The 14,552-nt window shown below is 38.2% G+C and overlaps 1 protein-coding gene across 1 annotated transcript in view; it reads left to right on the top strand.

The window, feature by feature from the left end:
- ATP13A5 (ATPase 13A5) overlaps positions 1 to 14,552 on the top strand; it is a gene marked incomplete at both ends in the record, with an annotated part of 105,858 nt that overhangs the window by 22,396 nt on the left and 68,910 nt on the right. The window contains 3 exons of the mRNA XM_079767425.1: positions 3,241 to 3,375; positions 12,891 to 12,963; positions 13,903 to 14,031. Of these exons, the coding sequence (XP_079623551.1) occupies positions 3,241 to 3,375; positions 12,891 to 12,963; positions 13,903 to 14,031 (337 nt within the window). The remainder of the gene's footprint in view (positions 1 to 3,240; positions 3,376 to 12,890; positions 12,964 to 13,902; positions 14,032 to 14,552) is intronic.

Genomic DNA, 14,552 nt, shown 5'->3' with positions numbered 1-14,552 from the left:
ATAGCTTAGCCAAGTTTACACATAAAATGAACCATCGCAATAAGACTTTTTCTTTTCTCTTCTTTTCTTTCTTTTCTTTTCTTTTCTTTTCTTTTCTTTTCTTTTCTTTTCTTTTCTTTTCTTTTCTTTTCTTTTCTTTTCTTTTCTTTTCTTTTCTTTTCTTTCCTTTCCTTTCCTTTCCTTTCCTTTCCATTTTTAACAATTTACTTTGGCTGTCTTGCCAACCATTCAACTCTCTCTTCTTATCCCACCCTTTACTTTTTATTTTCTACTACTCAGGGGAATATTAAGCAACACACAGGTACTTTGATGTGAACAAAGTCTATGTTTCATGCAAATTCTTTTTGTTATTGCCCCATTGCCTTTAGTCTATGCTTTTCTTACCTATTGAGGTTTCCTATTTTAAAAAATATTTTTAAAAGTATATATTGTTGTTCCAGGATTTCGTACTGGTCCTTTTTAATAATCACTTGTTTTAAATTCAAATCTATTTTAAAAAATCTCTTCGCAGTCTGAGGGAAGATGCCAGCATCTAGAAGGATTCAGGAACCTGGAGAAGGCGCTCTGCATAAATTAAATGAGTCCAGAGACGAAGCATAATTTTGGAAGGCATTTTAGGGAGTCAGAGAAGACTTAGCTAAAGGAACTAAGTTCTCCTTGTCTCAGGACTCCTTGCTTTTTATTAACACAATTTGTCCTAAGGTGAGGTGGAGATATACACTTCAAAGGGTAGTGTTTCCTATACAGAATCCATTGTCAGATTGGGGAATTGCCTTTGGCTGTTCAGGTGTTTGGCCAGCAGGAGGCAATAACATGTAGATTGAGATGCCCTCAGCTGTCTGGCAGCAGGCAATCAATTTATGTATCCTTTTCAGGTTTGGGGAAATGCCTTTAGCCATTCCCAGATGATTCAGCCCTGCTGACATGCTGGAATTGGCTTCTGGCAGGAAAGTCCTGTTTCATAATCTCCTGTTTGTTTTCTTAAAATTTTGATAGTGATTATGGTGGGGGCGGGGGGGGGGCAATGCTTAGATTTCTATGATGTTTTTGAGGATTTTAGACATACTATTTTGGTCTTTTTTTTTTTTTTATATTGCTCTGCTGTTTTCATTTTCTGAGAATGACTTCTTCCTTTGTTGGCAGGTTTTTGTTTGTTTGTTTTTTAGAGTATTTTCTTTGTGTGCTTTGAAGTTATTTTATCTTTTTGGTAAACTCACCTCAAGTGGGATTTCCCCCTCCTTCATTTTTGTCTGTCTTCCAGTACTCACTCTCCCTCTTTAGTGGCTCTGCATTTTGCCTCTTACTGGTCCCCTCAGGTCCCCAGTTCTGAAATAGGGCCTATACTGGAGGTTTGAGCTCTGTCCCTCAGGGATCCATGAGGTGCAGGTGCTGAGCCAGGTTGGGGCTTGGACAAGTTCACAGTTGCACCATGAGCTCTGTTCTATCCTACTTCTCTCTCCGCTGGTGAACCAGTGCTTGTTATGACTTTTCTCAACCTCTGCTCTTAGGCAGGGGAACCCCATTGCTACCCCTGTTTTGCTCTGTAAGCTTGGGTTTTGTCCCCTGCCACTTATGGGGCACTTTCTGTCTTACTCCCAATACAACTGAGCTTCTGTCTATCCCTCTTCTGTCCTTGTCTGGAACTCAGTAGGCTGATCATGTTAGTCCTCACTCAATTGCATGTTTCTAGTCTATTTCTAATCCACAAAGATGGTAATTTTATTTTATTTTTTATCATGGTCATATATTTTATAAAATAAATTTTATTAGACTCTTTACCTTAGGTTCACAGCAAAATGGACGGGAAAGTACAGAGATCTCCCATTTACCCCATGTCCCCATATATACACAGACTCTGCCACTCTGGAAAAGAAGGTTGCTTCTTAAACTTTGTATTCAAGTACATTTTCAAATTGCCAAAGACTCTCCCAAGTGTCAATTGACCTATTTTGAAAGAAGTGCTAGTATTTTTTTAACACCTACTTACCAGGCCTTTAATAGAAAAAAAAAAAAAAAAGCGAGTAAAACTGTTTTTCTCACATTTGGTTTCAAAACAATATTGAATAAGAGAACTACATTAATTATGATGGTATTTAACAAGAAGTATTTAACAAGTTTTCTACTAAGTTTATATAAACTGGAAATCATATTATCATTAATGCATAATCTACAATTAGAACATTTTATGCCAAGCAACCAGAAAAGCTATAATTTGTAAAAAAAAACAAAACAAACAAACAAAAAAACAGGCATTGTGCAATGGAAATAATAAGAACCATTAAGGAACAAAAGCTTTTTTAATATACAAAATATACCTAAGGGTTTAAGAAACTCTTAAGGTACAGCATATTCAGTTCTTAATAAGACATCAATTCACTTTTAGGACTAAAGTAGACGTGTAATTAATATATTAGAGAACTATAGAAAATAGAGGTAAGAAAGAATGGCACTGGTTTTAGGTATTTCATCTAATTTATAATCATCAGAAAGAGTGCTTCACCAAGAAAAGAATCCTTGCTTTGCTCAGATGGGCTCTTTAATTCTCACTACTTGTGTGTGTCATCTGACCATCTCTAGCTCCAACCCATCAAGTTGCTCTCTCTGCTACTGTCATTAATAGGGTAATCAGCAGGAAATGTAGTTGAAAGTATTACCAAAATATACCTGCATAGATAACTAGCGTTGGGGCTGGCAGTGCATTCTGCCCCTGGTTTTTACTGCAGACTTGGATAAGACCTTTTTCTTCACTGCTCCTCCTGTTCAAGGGAAGGCCTATGCTGACTTGACTGGCTCTCAGAGGATCTTTCGAAGATCTGTAACATAAGAGTAGGTTATTTTAAAATGTCCGGGTAAAATTGGAATCTTTAATTTTCATTATACCGTTTGACTAAATCTATACCTTGTGATAACTTGGGGGGGAAAAAACCTGCAGTAAAAATGTTCAAAATTGAAGTTTGTTTTAATATGAGACTAAATCCGGATACTTTACCACTATGGGTGATTCAAAATAATAAGAATGATCAATTTGTGGCCATGCCTTTGAGTGCTTAAAATAATTTTGTTTCCACCTTATTACATTCTATGTTCTTGACATTGCCTCCACCAAAATTAATGGAGTTCTAAGTGCATTCTGAAATAGTAGAGGTTGTTGGATGCTATAAAAAATGGGAAATACAACTCTATAAAGAAATGACATCATCTTGACTATAAGTGACTTAAATGTTATTTTTGTACCTGCAGGTTTTAAATCCATTTTATGTGTTCCAAGCCTTTACCTTGACTTTGTGGCTGTCTCAAGGTTACATAGAATACTCTGTGGCCATCATCATCTTGTCTGTTATCTCCATTGTCTTAACTGTGTATGATTTGCGACAGGTAAGAACTGAAATCACAGTTGGATTCTATTTACTTTCTGGCTATATGAGAAACAAAGTACATGAAATTTGCATTGACAGCAAGGACTTGCTTTGTTAAACATATGCCAAAACAAAGAAAAAAACAAGGACTTACTACGTGTGAGATCTCAGGAGGAGGGCTTCAGGAATACTAGGTAGGTTTAAATGACTTTGGAAACTGATTATCGGCTGAAGGCTGCATTGAACACTATATTTAGAAGGACTCTGATGCTGTGTCTGAATATTATGGGAAAGAATGCTGTGATGGATTAATGATGCCCGCCATGGTTTTAGAAAGAATGATTGGCAGCATCCTAGCTGTGTGTTTTAATAAAGACTCTGCTTCATGTCTGTAGTGACAGAAACCCAACTTGAGCTAAATTAAGCAACTCACTTAAGCCATTTTAGGGTTGTTTGTATTTAGATAGATTCAGATACAGTACTGAAACAATGAATAGGAATCTGTTTCTCTTTATCTCTTCACCCTGCTTTACCAGAATGCTACTCAAAGTATGGTCTGTGGACTGGGACTAGTCTGCAAACTATTGGTTATTTGTCTATGATTCAATAAGTACTACTTAACTCAAGAGTAGCCATTTATGGATGTTTTATAATAATTTGATATTGTCCTAACACTCAAGCATGTGGTCATTTTCAATGAATCATGGTTTGAGAAATAATGTTCTACAATATGTGGTCTTTACACCCAGATAGAGACTCTCCATACAGTGGCAAAGATGGCCACAACAGTCTCAGGTATATATCCCTTTAGGGCTCATGATCTCAGTTGAAGAGGGAGAAATCCCTACTTATGCCATGTCCATATTCCCCAAAAGACCCTTGTTGGGACAGTTGGAAGTGGAATATGGCAGCGCCACATGCTTTCATCTGCCTCCAAACCCTTTTTCTTTGAGCTCTTTTTATCCAGTATTTCATTGTGTCCTTCATGCTGTAAAACAGGCTATTTTCCTTTGTGACTAAATGTTCTCCCATGGTAGACTCCAATTTAGTTTTCACTAGGAGCTTTATGTTTTCCATGCAAGCACATTTTTAATCAGAATATGGTTTTTAAGAGCTTCACATTTCCCTTCACTCCTGAAGCCCCTCATAGGCTGTCCTGCTAATTCCTAGATCCCTGAGTAATGCAAACCCTTCTCATTGATGATAGTAAGTTCATAGTTTATGACCTCTCTTTCTTACCCATCTCTGTGTATCTTATAACCATTTAAAATCTTCCCTTTTAAAAAATCAGTCTTATAAATGACATAACAACATATTTTGAAATAGTATTAGTTGACTATTACCTATAATTCCACAGCTCCTCCAAGTCTCAGATTTCTATAGCATCTTTATAGAAAATGTTTTATTCTTTTGTTTAGAATTCATCAAACTGAATCATGAAGCATCCCTGAAGGAATATCTAACTGTATTTGTTGTATATTTTTTAAAGCCTGACAGTAGAATTAGCTTTTTAGACATGATGAGCAATGGTACTTGTGTCACCTTATCAACTCTGTTGAACTGTTGAAACCATCCACTCTCAAACTTCAGTCTTCATCTAGAGAGGAGGAAACTAAGACACAGGGAGCTTGATCCAGATCATAAAGTGGGTTGGTGACAGAGGCTGAGCTCTTGGCTTTTCATAAAATGAAATTCTATTGAATGTACATATTTCCTTAGCACAAAACCCTTTCCAAAGTAGCACCATAGCCAGCGATGAAGTTAAACATCGCCATAGGAGAATGAATTCTAGCTGTCAGCAGAGTAAACTCTGGCCAAGTATTAGTGAGGCAGATGTAGAGGTATTGGAACAAGCCTAACAAAAAGAGACCTTATTCCTACTCTGTTTCAGTCACTCAAAACTCAGTAGGTCTAATATTGGCTTTTTATCTAGTATTCAGTGCTACACATTTTGAGTTATTAACTGTTTGATGAGAAATAAGAGAAAAGCCATATGTATTTAAAGAATTAGAAAATAGGACATAAAATGAAAGGTTAAATGAATGAAGGTTAAATGAATGGAGCTACTTTGAGATAGAAAGTGAGGACTAGAGGGCTTTGCTTTGATTATTTTTGTTTATTTCCTTTTTTGAATGAGTAACTGAGTGTTTTCCTTCATGAACTAATTTAAATCACAAAAATATTAACAGTGACCAGTAACCTCCCTTTGATAGTTAAAAAACCTTTCTGTCTGGCTGTCAAGTCAGGGGCAGCGAGACTGTCCTGGTAAAAACTCTGAGCATTTGAGCAAAAGCATGAAAATATACACCAGGACAATAAAAGACCAGATACATTCTGCTCAGCCACAGTAGGGAATTATAGTGTTCCAAACTTTTACTTTTGGCATTTTGTAAAGGTATGAAATGTGAAGCCCCCAAGTCAAGTGTCTAGTTACTGGTTTTTGAGAAATCTTTGTTTTAATAGAATATCTAATTTGATACCTGCAAGTCACTCATGCGCTTTCTGGCATAAGTCAAACATTAGTGAGTACAGTTCTCCTCTCAATGTGCTTCATTCTGCTGGGAAGACATCTGCATACCACAAACAGACCAGATAATCACAAACCATCTCAGGGTCCTGGGAAAAAATACAGAACATGCTGAGGACTTTTAACAGGGAGATCAGTGTTTCTCAGTGGTTAGAGCATCGTGTACATGGAAGGGTCACAGGTTTGATTCCTAGTAAAGGCATGTACCTGGGTTGCAGGTTCGATCCCTGGCCCCGGCTTAGGATTCATCAGACTGAATGATGAATCCTCTTTCTCCTATCTCTCCTCCTCTTTCATTCTCTCTAAAAATCAAAGAGAAAAAATATCCTCTGCGAGGATTAACAAAATATACCTTACGATTTGTGTTACTTGACACTATTTGTTACTTGAAACTTTAATAATCAGCTTCCTTATCTATGAGTGTGTGTGTGTGTGTATGGTGTGAAATAATGTGTGTGAAGAACTTATGTTCCCATACATTGTGGGCACTAAACACATATTGTTAGTTCTTGTTATCACTGGTGTTGCTGTTGCTATTTTTATTATTATTTCTGGAGTGGAGAAGTAAGTGATGGGAAGATGGGAGGGGGCACAGAGATTGAAGGGAAGAGCCCTATACTTAACTTGAACAAGGAAGCAGCATACACAGGGCTTCCAAGGACCAGTGACTCACGCATCTTGTGACTCTAGGGACTCTCTTCTCCTTCCTGGGCTCACTTTTCTCAGCTGTAAATGGTGGAGGTGAAACTCTGTTTTATTAAAGGTTCCATTTCTTTAGGACTCATTTTGCCACAGCCACCAATAAGGAATGCAAAAAGAAAAAAAAAAAAGCCCTTGAAAACTTTAAAACAATAAGAAACTTTCTAGTCCCTGGAGACCTGGGAGCACGTGTTGCAGACTTGCGTCAACTCCTGTAGGACCTTGTTAGATGTTGGACTAACTATCCAGATAAACTACTCAGTCAGGTTGTGTGCACATAATAGAAATCCACTTAAATTACCTTAATCACAAAAGGGATCTATAGTATAAATATGCATCAGTAGCTCATGGAACCCAAGGACATAAAGTACAGAGGACTTTACCACGGTCTGAACCCAAGAACTTGGTTACTCCCTCCGGCCTCCTAGTCTCTGACAGAGATGGGAGGAAGTGCACATGTTTTGGGGAAAGTGCTCCACCTTCACTCCTCTTCTTTGAAAACTGGGTGCACCTGAGCCGTGGCAGCCTGCAACTAGCTTGTTCCATGTGGCTCTATCCCTCCACTGCCACAGTTAGTTGGTACCAGGAGCACTTGACCCACTGGAATCCAATCCATCAACAGGAGTGATGCTAACATGTCTTTTTGCCTGAGATCTTAAAATAAGGGCTTAAAGCTGCTGCTCATTTGCATTAGAAACATCATCTGAGAAATGATGTATAGCCAGGACCAGGGTGGCCACACTTGATCCCTGTGTATGGACAAGCAGAGAAAAAACTTCAGCAAAGAGAGTGAAAGAATGAACCAAATATGCAATGAGACACAGAGGTGAGCCATGAACAGTCCAGCAGAGACAGAAAGAGTAGCCTGCTCCTCATGGCATTTCCTGTTCCCATTCGGAGCCCTTGGAAGACTTGGCTGCACTTCCTACCTTAGGTTCATAAGACATCCGTGCATCCTCACAAATTCTCATCTTCTGCCTAAACCAGATTTAAAAATTACTTACAATCAATGAATCCCAAGTGAAGGATCTGTTATGTCCCCTAGAATGTTTTCACATATTTCTCTTGACTTAGATACTGTTTTTTGTCCTATACATTTCCCATCTATGTGTTTATGACAAATTTCAGTCTCTCTTTTAAAATCCTTTTGCAATGTCCATTTCTTCATTTGGAACTCAGGTCTACCTTTCTTTAAGGAAACCAAAAAGAAATTTAGAAATTTATGTGTAAGTTAGGGGAAGGGTTGTTGAAAGAAAATATAGGTTTGATTCTCTACTCTAGAAAACCATGTTTCAGTGAGGAAATTACTCAAGATTACCTGAATTCTTGACCTATTAAATAAAAATATCCAGGGTATTAACAGGAATCTGCACTTTTCAACTGTTTCCTAACAGGTGATTATAATGCATTCTAAAGGCATAAGAGCTGGTATTTTAGGGTAATCCCCCAAAGGACAAATTCAAGCACTAAGATCTCAAATACATCTATCTATCTATCTATCTATCTATCTATCTATCTATCTATCTATCATCATCTATCTATTTGTTATCATCAGTTTTTTTGTATTTCTTCACTCTTTTTACTCTATAAAATACACCAAAATATGTGGAGATTAATTTATGTATTAATTTGTTTTACTAAAGAAGGGTTATACTATGGATGTCAATCTGGAAGTTGCATTTTTCACTTTACAATATATAAAATGACCACCAAGAAAGCAAATACTTCTAGATCATGTTTAAAAACTATGACATGATATTTCATGGTACCGTACAATAATTTACTCAAACATTCTCTTATTTATGAAAAATAATGAGTTTCCTCTCCAATTTTTCCACCACAAATATTTTGAATTAAACATAACTATAATATAGTTGTCCTTACATATTAGTATTTACATTTTTTAAAGCAAAGCAACCAAAAGCCCATTTGCTAAATGATAAGATATGTATATTTTGGATACTAATAGATACTAATGTTGCTTATCCCAAATTAAATAATTTATTCTCCTATCAGCAGCATATGAGAGTATTCATTTCCCCAGATCTTCACTAACATTTGGTATTACATGTTGATATTTAAACATTTTAAATCTAATATGTGTTTTAAAAATTGTTTCATTAATGTTTTAGTTTATATTTATCTGAATACTAGTGAAAAGAGATGCATTTTTCTTTGTCTGGTAAAGATTTGTATTCTTTCTATTTACTGCCTCTATATTTATCATATATGTGGAAAAGTTTTATGTTTTGGTCTATTTTTCTTTTCTTGACTTTTGTTGGTTATTTAAAATGTGTCTAATGAAATGTCATTTTCTTTTCTTTATGGTTTCTGGTTTTCCCATTCTGCTTCTAAACATGTTATCTTCCAAAATTATTGGTATTCTCTTCTTTCTATTTATATATATTTTTTATTGATTAAGGTATTACATATGTGTCCATATCCCTCCATTGCCCCCCCTCCACCCCACTCCCGTACATGCCCTTATCCCCCCTGCTGTCTCTGTCCATTGTTTATTTATAATTTTTGAAATATTTATTTTAAAATCCTTAAGGGAATTTAAACATTCAGGTTCTACATTTTAACAGAATTCCTAAATGCTTTTACTCAGAACAGTGACTAATATGGGAAGTTTAGATTTGATGGCAGTAATGCAAGATTTCTTTAAAAAGACATTAATCCTATTAGCAATTGGTATCTGTCACTAGAAGCTTATCTGACCCAACCTGTAAGGCATCTTGTAATACTATACAAAATGGGCCAGTTTCCTGAAACTATCTTTGCAGCTTAAATCATAAATCCTTAATAGTCAATATCTGTTTAGCACTTTATAGTTTACAATGGGCTCCTGCATCCATAATGAATGTGCTTATGTGGGGCATGGTAAACAAAGTGATACACATACCATTGTTATACCCCCACCTGAGAGGAGGGACAGGGGATTCAGAGAGTGAATTGATTTGCTCATGCCATAGACCTTAGTCCAGATTTCCAGACTCCAAATTAAAAACAACACACCATCCCATTGAACAAAATCTCAAAGAGACCTATGAGTTTCATTGGGATAGTAAATGACTGATATATATATATATTTTTAGCAAAAAGCATATTCGGGGAAGGATGTTGGTAGGAATGAAAGAAGGCGCATCTACTGCCATCCCCTATCATGCTGAACAAATATATGCCTTTAAAAGTTGAAAGAAGGGGGTATTGACAGGAGTCTTCCTGCATCTACTGTAGCCCTAAATCATGCCACACAGAGAGACCTTACTTTGTCAAAGCAAGAAACACCCTGTGCAGTCCCTTTCTAACATTTGGTGCATGTTTGAGTGCAAACCTCAACACTCAACCGTATTTCCATTGAACTGTATTACATACTCCACTGCTGGCTCCATGGGTGGTTGCTAGGAATAGTGCTTAGAGTGCCTGGCCCATATTGCTTCATTCATGACTGAGCTGGGCTTAAGAGATACCTGATTTAATGCCCTCATTACTTATCCCTGGAGGAAATCCAGCCACAGCAAACACAAGGACGATGCATAGCAACAGATGCCGAATAATAACAGTATGCAAATAGTCTTGGAAACGGATTCTGGTCCCACTGAACAGGGACTAGAGAACCAGAGGGGGCCTAATGAAAATCAGGCAGCGAGCTTCAAAATCATGGCAAGCATCACAGCACTTGCTTTCTCCTAGCTGGTTGGTTGTCATAGAAACCTGTGTTTGTAGAGTTTCTGAGCACATTAGCTCAAAGAGGATGCTTACATTATCCTATCTCAGGGTTGCTGGGGAAGTAGAATAATTCAATTCTATTAAATAAATATTTGCTGAGGGCCTACTATGTGAGAGACTTCAGGGGATACACAGGTGGATGTGTGGTCCCCTCCTAGGACCGCCGGACTCGCAGGGGAGGCCTGACAAGAAGACAGATGGCTATAATGGAATGTGATTAGCACACTAACACAGGTGGGAACACAGAGAGCAGAACAATTAATTCTTCTTGGGGATGTTAGGGACTTATGGAGTGGAGGTGACATTTGAGCAGGGATTTATGTGAAGAATTAGAAAGAGCTTGCTAGTAGAAAACTGCGGTGAACATCCTAGGGAATAGATTGAGCAAAGCCATGGAAGCATGGCAGGTTACGAAGAATGTTAAGTCTGATATACAAATCGAACTTTATGCCATAATGAGTTTTGAGAATTACAGTCAAGCATACTTAATGCATTCTTCATCACTTCCAAATGTGTTGATTACCATCCTCTTAAGCTAGGTTGAAGTTATCGTGGCATTGACTAAAAGGGTTTGCTATGTAAGAAAATAACAAAATTTATCATGAAGGATGTTTATCTTCTTAAAGGAAAAAGAGCTGTTTTTAAGCACTTTAGGAAAACATATTCATCAACATAAAAGGCTTTTGAGTCAGATGAACCTGGGTTTGATTGTCAATCTTAATACTTAGTAAGTAAATGATTGTGGACAAGTTACTTTAACATTTTCAAACCTTCCTGTTTTTTTTTTTTTATATGTACATTGGAGAAAAAATTTTCATTATAGAATTACTTTAAATTTTTTAAAAATCAAGTACCATATTCCAAGTGACAGGCACAAAGCAGTTGCATAACGTTTTAAACTGTTTAAAATAATAATAATTTGAGTCATTTAGATACTCTGGGTATTTCTTTTATGAAGCCTTGGAGGTTTTGAATAAATCTCTGGTATATAAAATTAATCAGTATAATGCCATTTTAGAGCTTGAAAGGAACTTGAAAGTGGTCCAATTCAATGTCATTTGTTTACAGAGGAGACAACTAACTTATAAGATGACATTTCTGATATACGGGTACATAGCTGGGTAGTGGGGAAGCCTGACACACAAATGGGGAATCCTGATGGAATCCAGTGTTCTTGCCATAGAACCGCTGCTGACTTCCTCACCATTATCCATTATTAAAGTGGATGCCCCAACAGGCAAGCCTCAGGAAGTCAAGTTAGGGAAATGAATTTGTGCCTAACAGTAATATCATTTCTTCCACTCAATTGGTCCAAATGATTGAAGTTTAGCTTTTCACGCAAAACTGAAGTAAATAATAAATTGTTCCATATAAATATTAACACAGAATTCATTATGTTCTCTCAAGAGGAAAGTTGCATAATTGTGTATAATGCTTGTCTTAGCCTGGTGACATTTATAATGTCAAAAATCATCCATAGAACTGATACAAATAATTTACTCTAACATCTAAAAGGAAAAGGTTTGTATTTGAGTTAGCTTAAGCTGTGTTTAAGTACTGTTGACACTATTCAGATCTCTTCTACTTATTGATATCTAAGTAACTGACATCTATACAGAGATGGGCAGTGCCTTCCAGGGATGACCCAGCTGGGGCAGCATCTCACTCCCTTCAGCTGACAGCGCCCCCTACAGTGGGTGTGGGAAACTGTGTGGACAGCATAGCAGTCTCACCTCTGCCTCCCTGTCTCCTGAGTTATCCTAAGAGATTCTGCCTCCACTTCTCCGGACTGCTTTGCACAGGGTCATATCTCAGTTATCCCACCTCAAGCAAATTCTTCCAGCTGACGTACTCAGACAAGCAACTTCTTATTAATCATTAACACTCTTTGAGCTCTTACCAGAGTAGTCAATACTATCCAAAGGAATAATTAAGATAAGAATGAACTAAAACAACCCTATAGAATATATAAGGTCATCTCTACTTTCAGATGAAGAAAAAGGAGTTAGATAAGCTAAATAACGTATAAGTGGCAGCATCAGGATTCCAACATCAGAGCAGTGTGGCTCTACTCTGCAGATTTCCCCAATGTGAAAACCTACCCGTCATAAAGGAGAGGATGACCGTTCTACGGTCAATTAAAACACAACCCAGGCATTCACAGACTCCTCCAGAGGAAAGCCACTTACAAGCCGCCTTCAGCATTGTTGTTTTACAGACAGGGAAACAGGCACAGAGGGAGAAGTGACCCGTTTATGATCTCATTCTTCCCCAATCTAATCATACATCTTCCAGAAGTGAAGCCTTTGTGCTTTACCTTAGGTCCGTGAGGGCAGTGGCTGTGCATTATTTTTCCTGGGATTGAAATAGCATTAAATTAATGAGCATATCTGCTTCTGCAGATAGGGGGTTGGGAAGAGTAGGCGTTGAGGCAGGAAAGCAGGAGCATCAAAAGTTGAATTCAAGTCTTTGCTCAGAGTCAGTTTGGCTGTGACAGTAGCCTTGACATTTACTGTATTGAGAAGATGCTGTTTTCCTTATGGACTAATATTGAAACGTTGACTCTCAATTGGTAGCAATCAGTTAAGCTGCACAACCTCGTGGAGGATCACAACAAAGTCCAGGTTACAATCACCGTAAAAGGCAAAGGTAAGTAAAATGTGTTCTGCCGTAGTTAGCATGCTAACATTTAGGGTGGAATCGGTCTCACTTATTATTATTAGTCCGTGAGAAAAAGGCTTTTCTGATTGAACCCAGGACTGGGGCTAAGGTGAGACAAACAGGCATCTGAGGTGCAAAATTTAAGAAGGCAAGATCATGCAAATGCTGACCTGTACCTGTAGGTACCCTGAGATTGAGAATCTTGTTGAATTTTGTACCCTCGCATGGATCATCCTCATCCCAGCCCTGATTAGACCATTCTTACCCCATGTATGGGTTGCTTTAAATTTCCTCTACCCTCCATATTTCATTTATTTAAATATTACTGGCTAAGTCTTCCTATGGCTTTTTAATTTTCCTAATTAACCATTCCAAACAGACCCTGCATCATACATGTTGATCTGTTATCCAGAACACAAGCCTGAATGAGGCTTGTAGATGTCTGGCTGGACACTGGCATTGGCTCTGGACTTAGCCTGGGGGGTGGGCGGTGTCCCTGGCTCTCTGTGAGGAACGAGGAGCTGTATCTGGGGCAGCAGAAGCTGCCTGCAAGGTTTACACTAGTTCTCATTCAAAGGACAGAGTGTGCCGCAGGGGGTCAGGAACTCAGCCAAAAGAGAAAGCAGCAGGAAAGGGGCAGTCTTTTCTGTTGACCAATGTCCTTGAGTGACTCCTATGGCCAGAGCACTGTCCCAGGTACTAGGATCAAGGTGCGGTCTTGTTGCTGAGCTGGTCCTTTGCTATGGCCCAGGAATCAATTCCCTAGTCCTGGTTCCTGGGAATTTGTGATTGAGTGGGAAGGGGCTGGAGCAGGTGAGCACCCAGGGCAGTTCTTGCCAACAGGCTGACGTGAGTTTGCAGTCCCTTTCATTTTTAAGTGAAAACAGGAGAAGGTCAGCTAGTCACGGAAACTCTGCTGTTGTGTAGGTGTGCAGGAGCTGGAATCCCGCCTCTTGGTCCCTGGAGATGTCCTCATTCTCCCAGGAAAATGCTCATTGCCGTGTGATGCTATTCTGATTGATGGGAGCTGTGTGGTGAACGAAGGCATGCTCACAGGTAGGCAGCTGCCATGGAGCTTCATTTTCCTGTCCAACAACTAGGCCAAGTGTTAGCAAAGCAGACCAATGTATACACACTGCCTTATACCAGGCCCATGCTAAGCAGTGAGAGAGGGGTGAGGGAGACACGGTATATGCAAATAGGAAACATTTAACAATAAAAGAATCAAGCCATGAGAAATACAAAACTAGAAAAAAATCTAATACAAGATGTGATTGATTAACTGCCTGATGGGTGGCGTGAATAGGATGAGTTGGGTTCTGAGGAGGGTGGGGCCACTCCACTGTTTGATGCACAATCTCTTCATAAATATGAGAATGGTTTTTATTTTTACCCAAACAAAACACAACCTAAAACTACCAACTCTCACAACTGGCAGAGTGCAAAGATTTTATCCAGCCCTACTCTCTGTGGATGGAAATCCGAGTTACTGGGAAGGAGACTGAGTTGTACCTTTGGGGAAAGGCAGTGTAATGGTTCTGTTCTTTAAACATATTTATTTATTTATTTATTTTTTT

The sequence above is a fragment of the Cnephaeus nilssonii genome (genome assembly GCF_951640355.1).
Source record: "Cnephaeus nilssonii genome assembly, chromosome: 3".
In the NCBI taxonomy this organism is placed as follows: Eukaryota; Metazoa; Chordata; class Mammalia; order Chiroptera; family Vespertilionidae; genus Cnephaeus; species Cnephaeus nilssonii.
The sequence above is the reverse complement of the archived record's forward strand: the minus strand, read 5'-3'. Positions and strand labels throughout refer to the sequence as shown.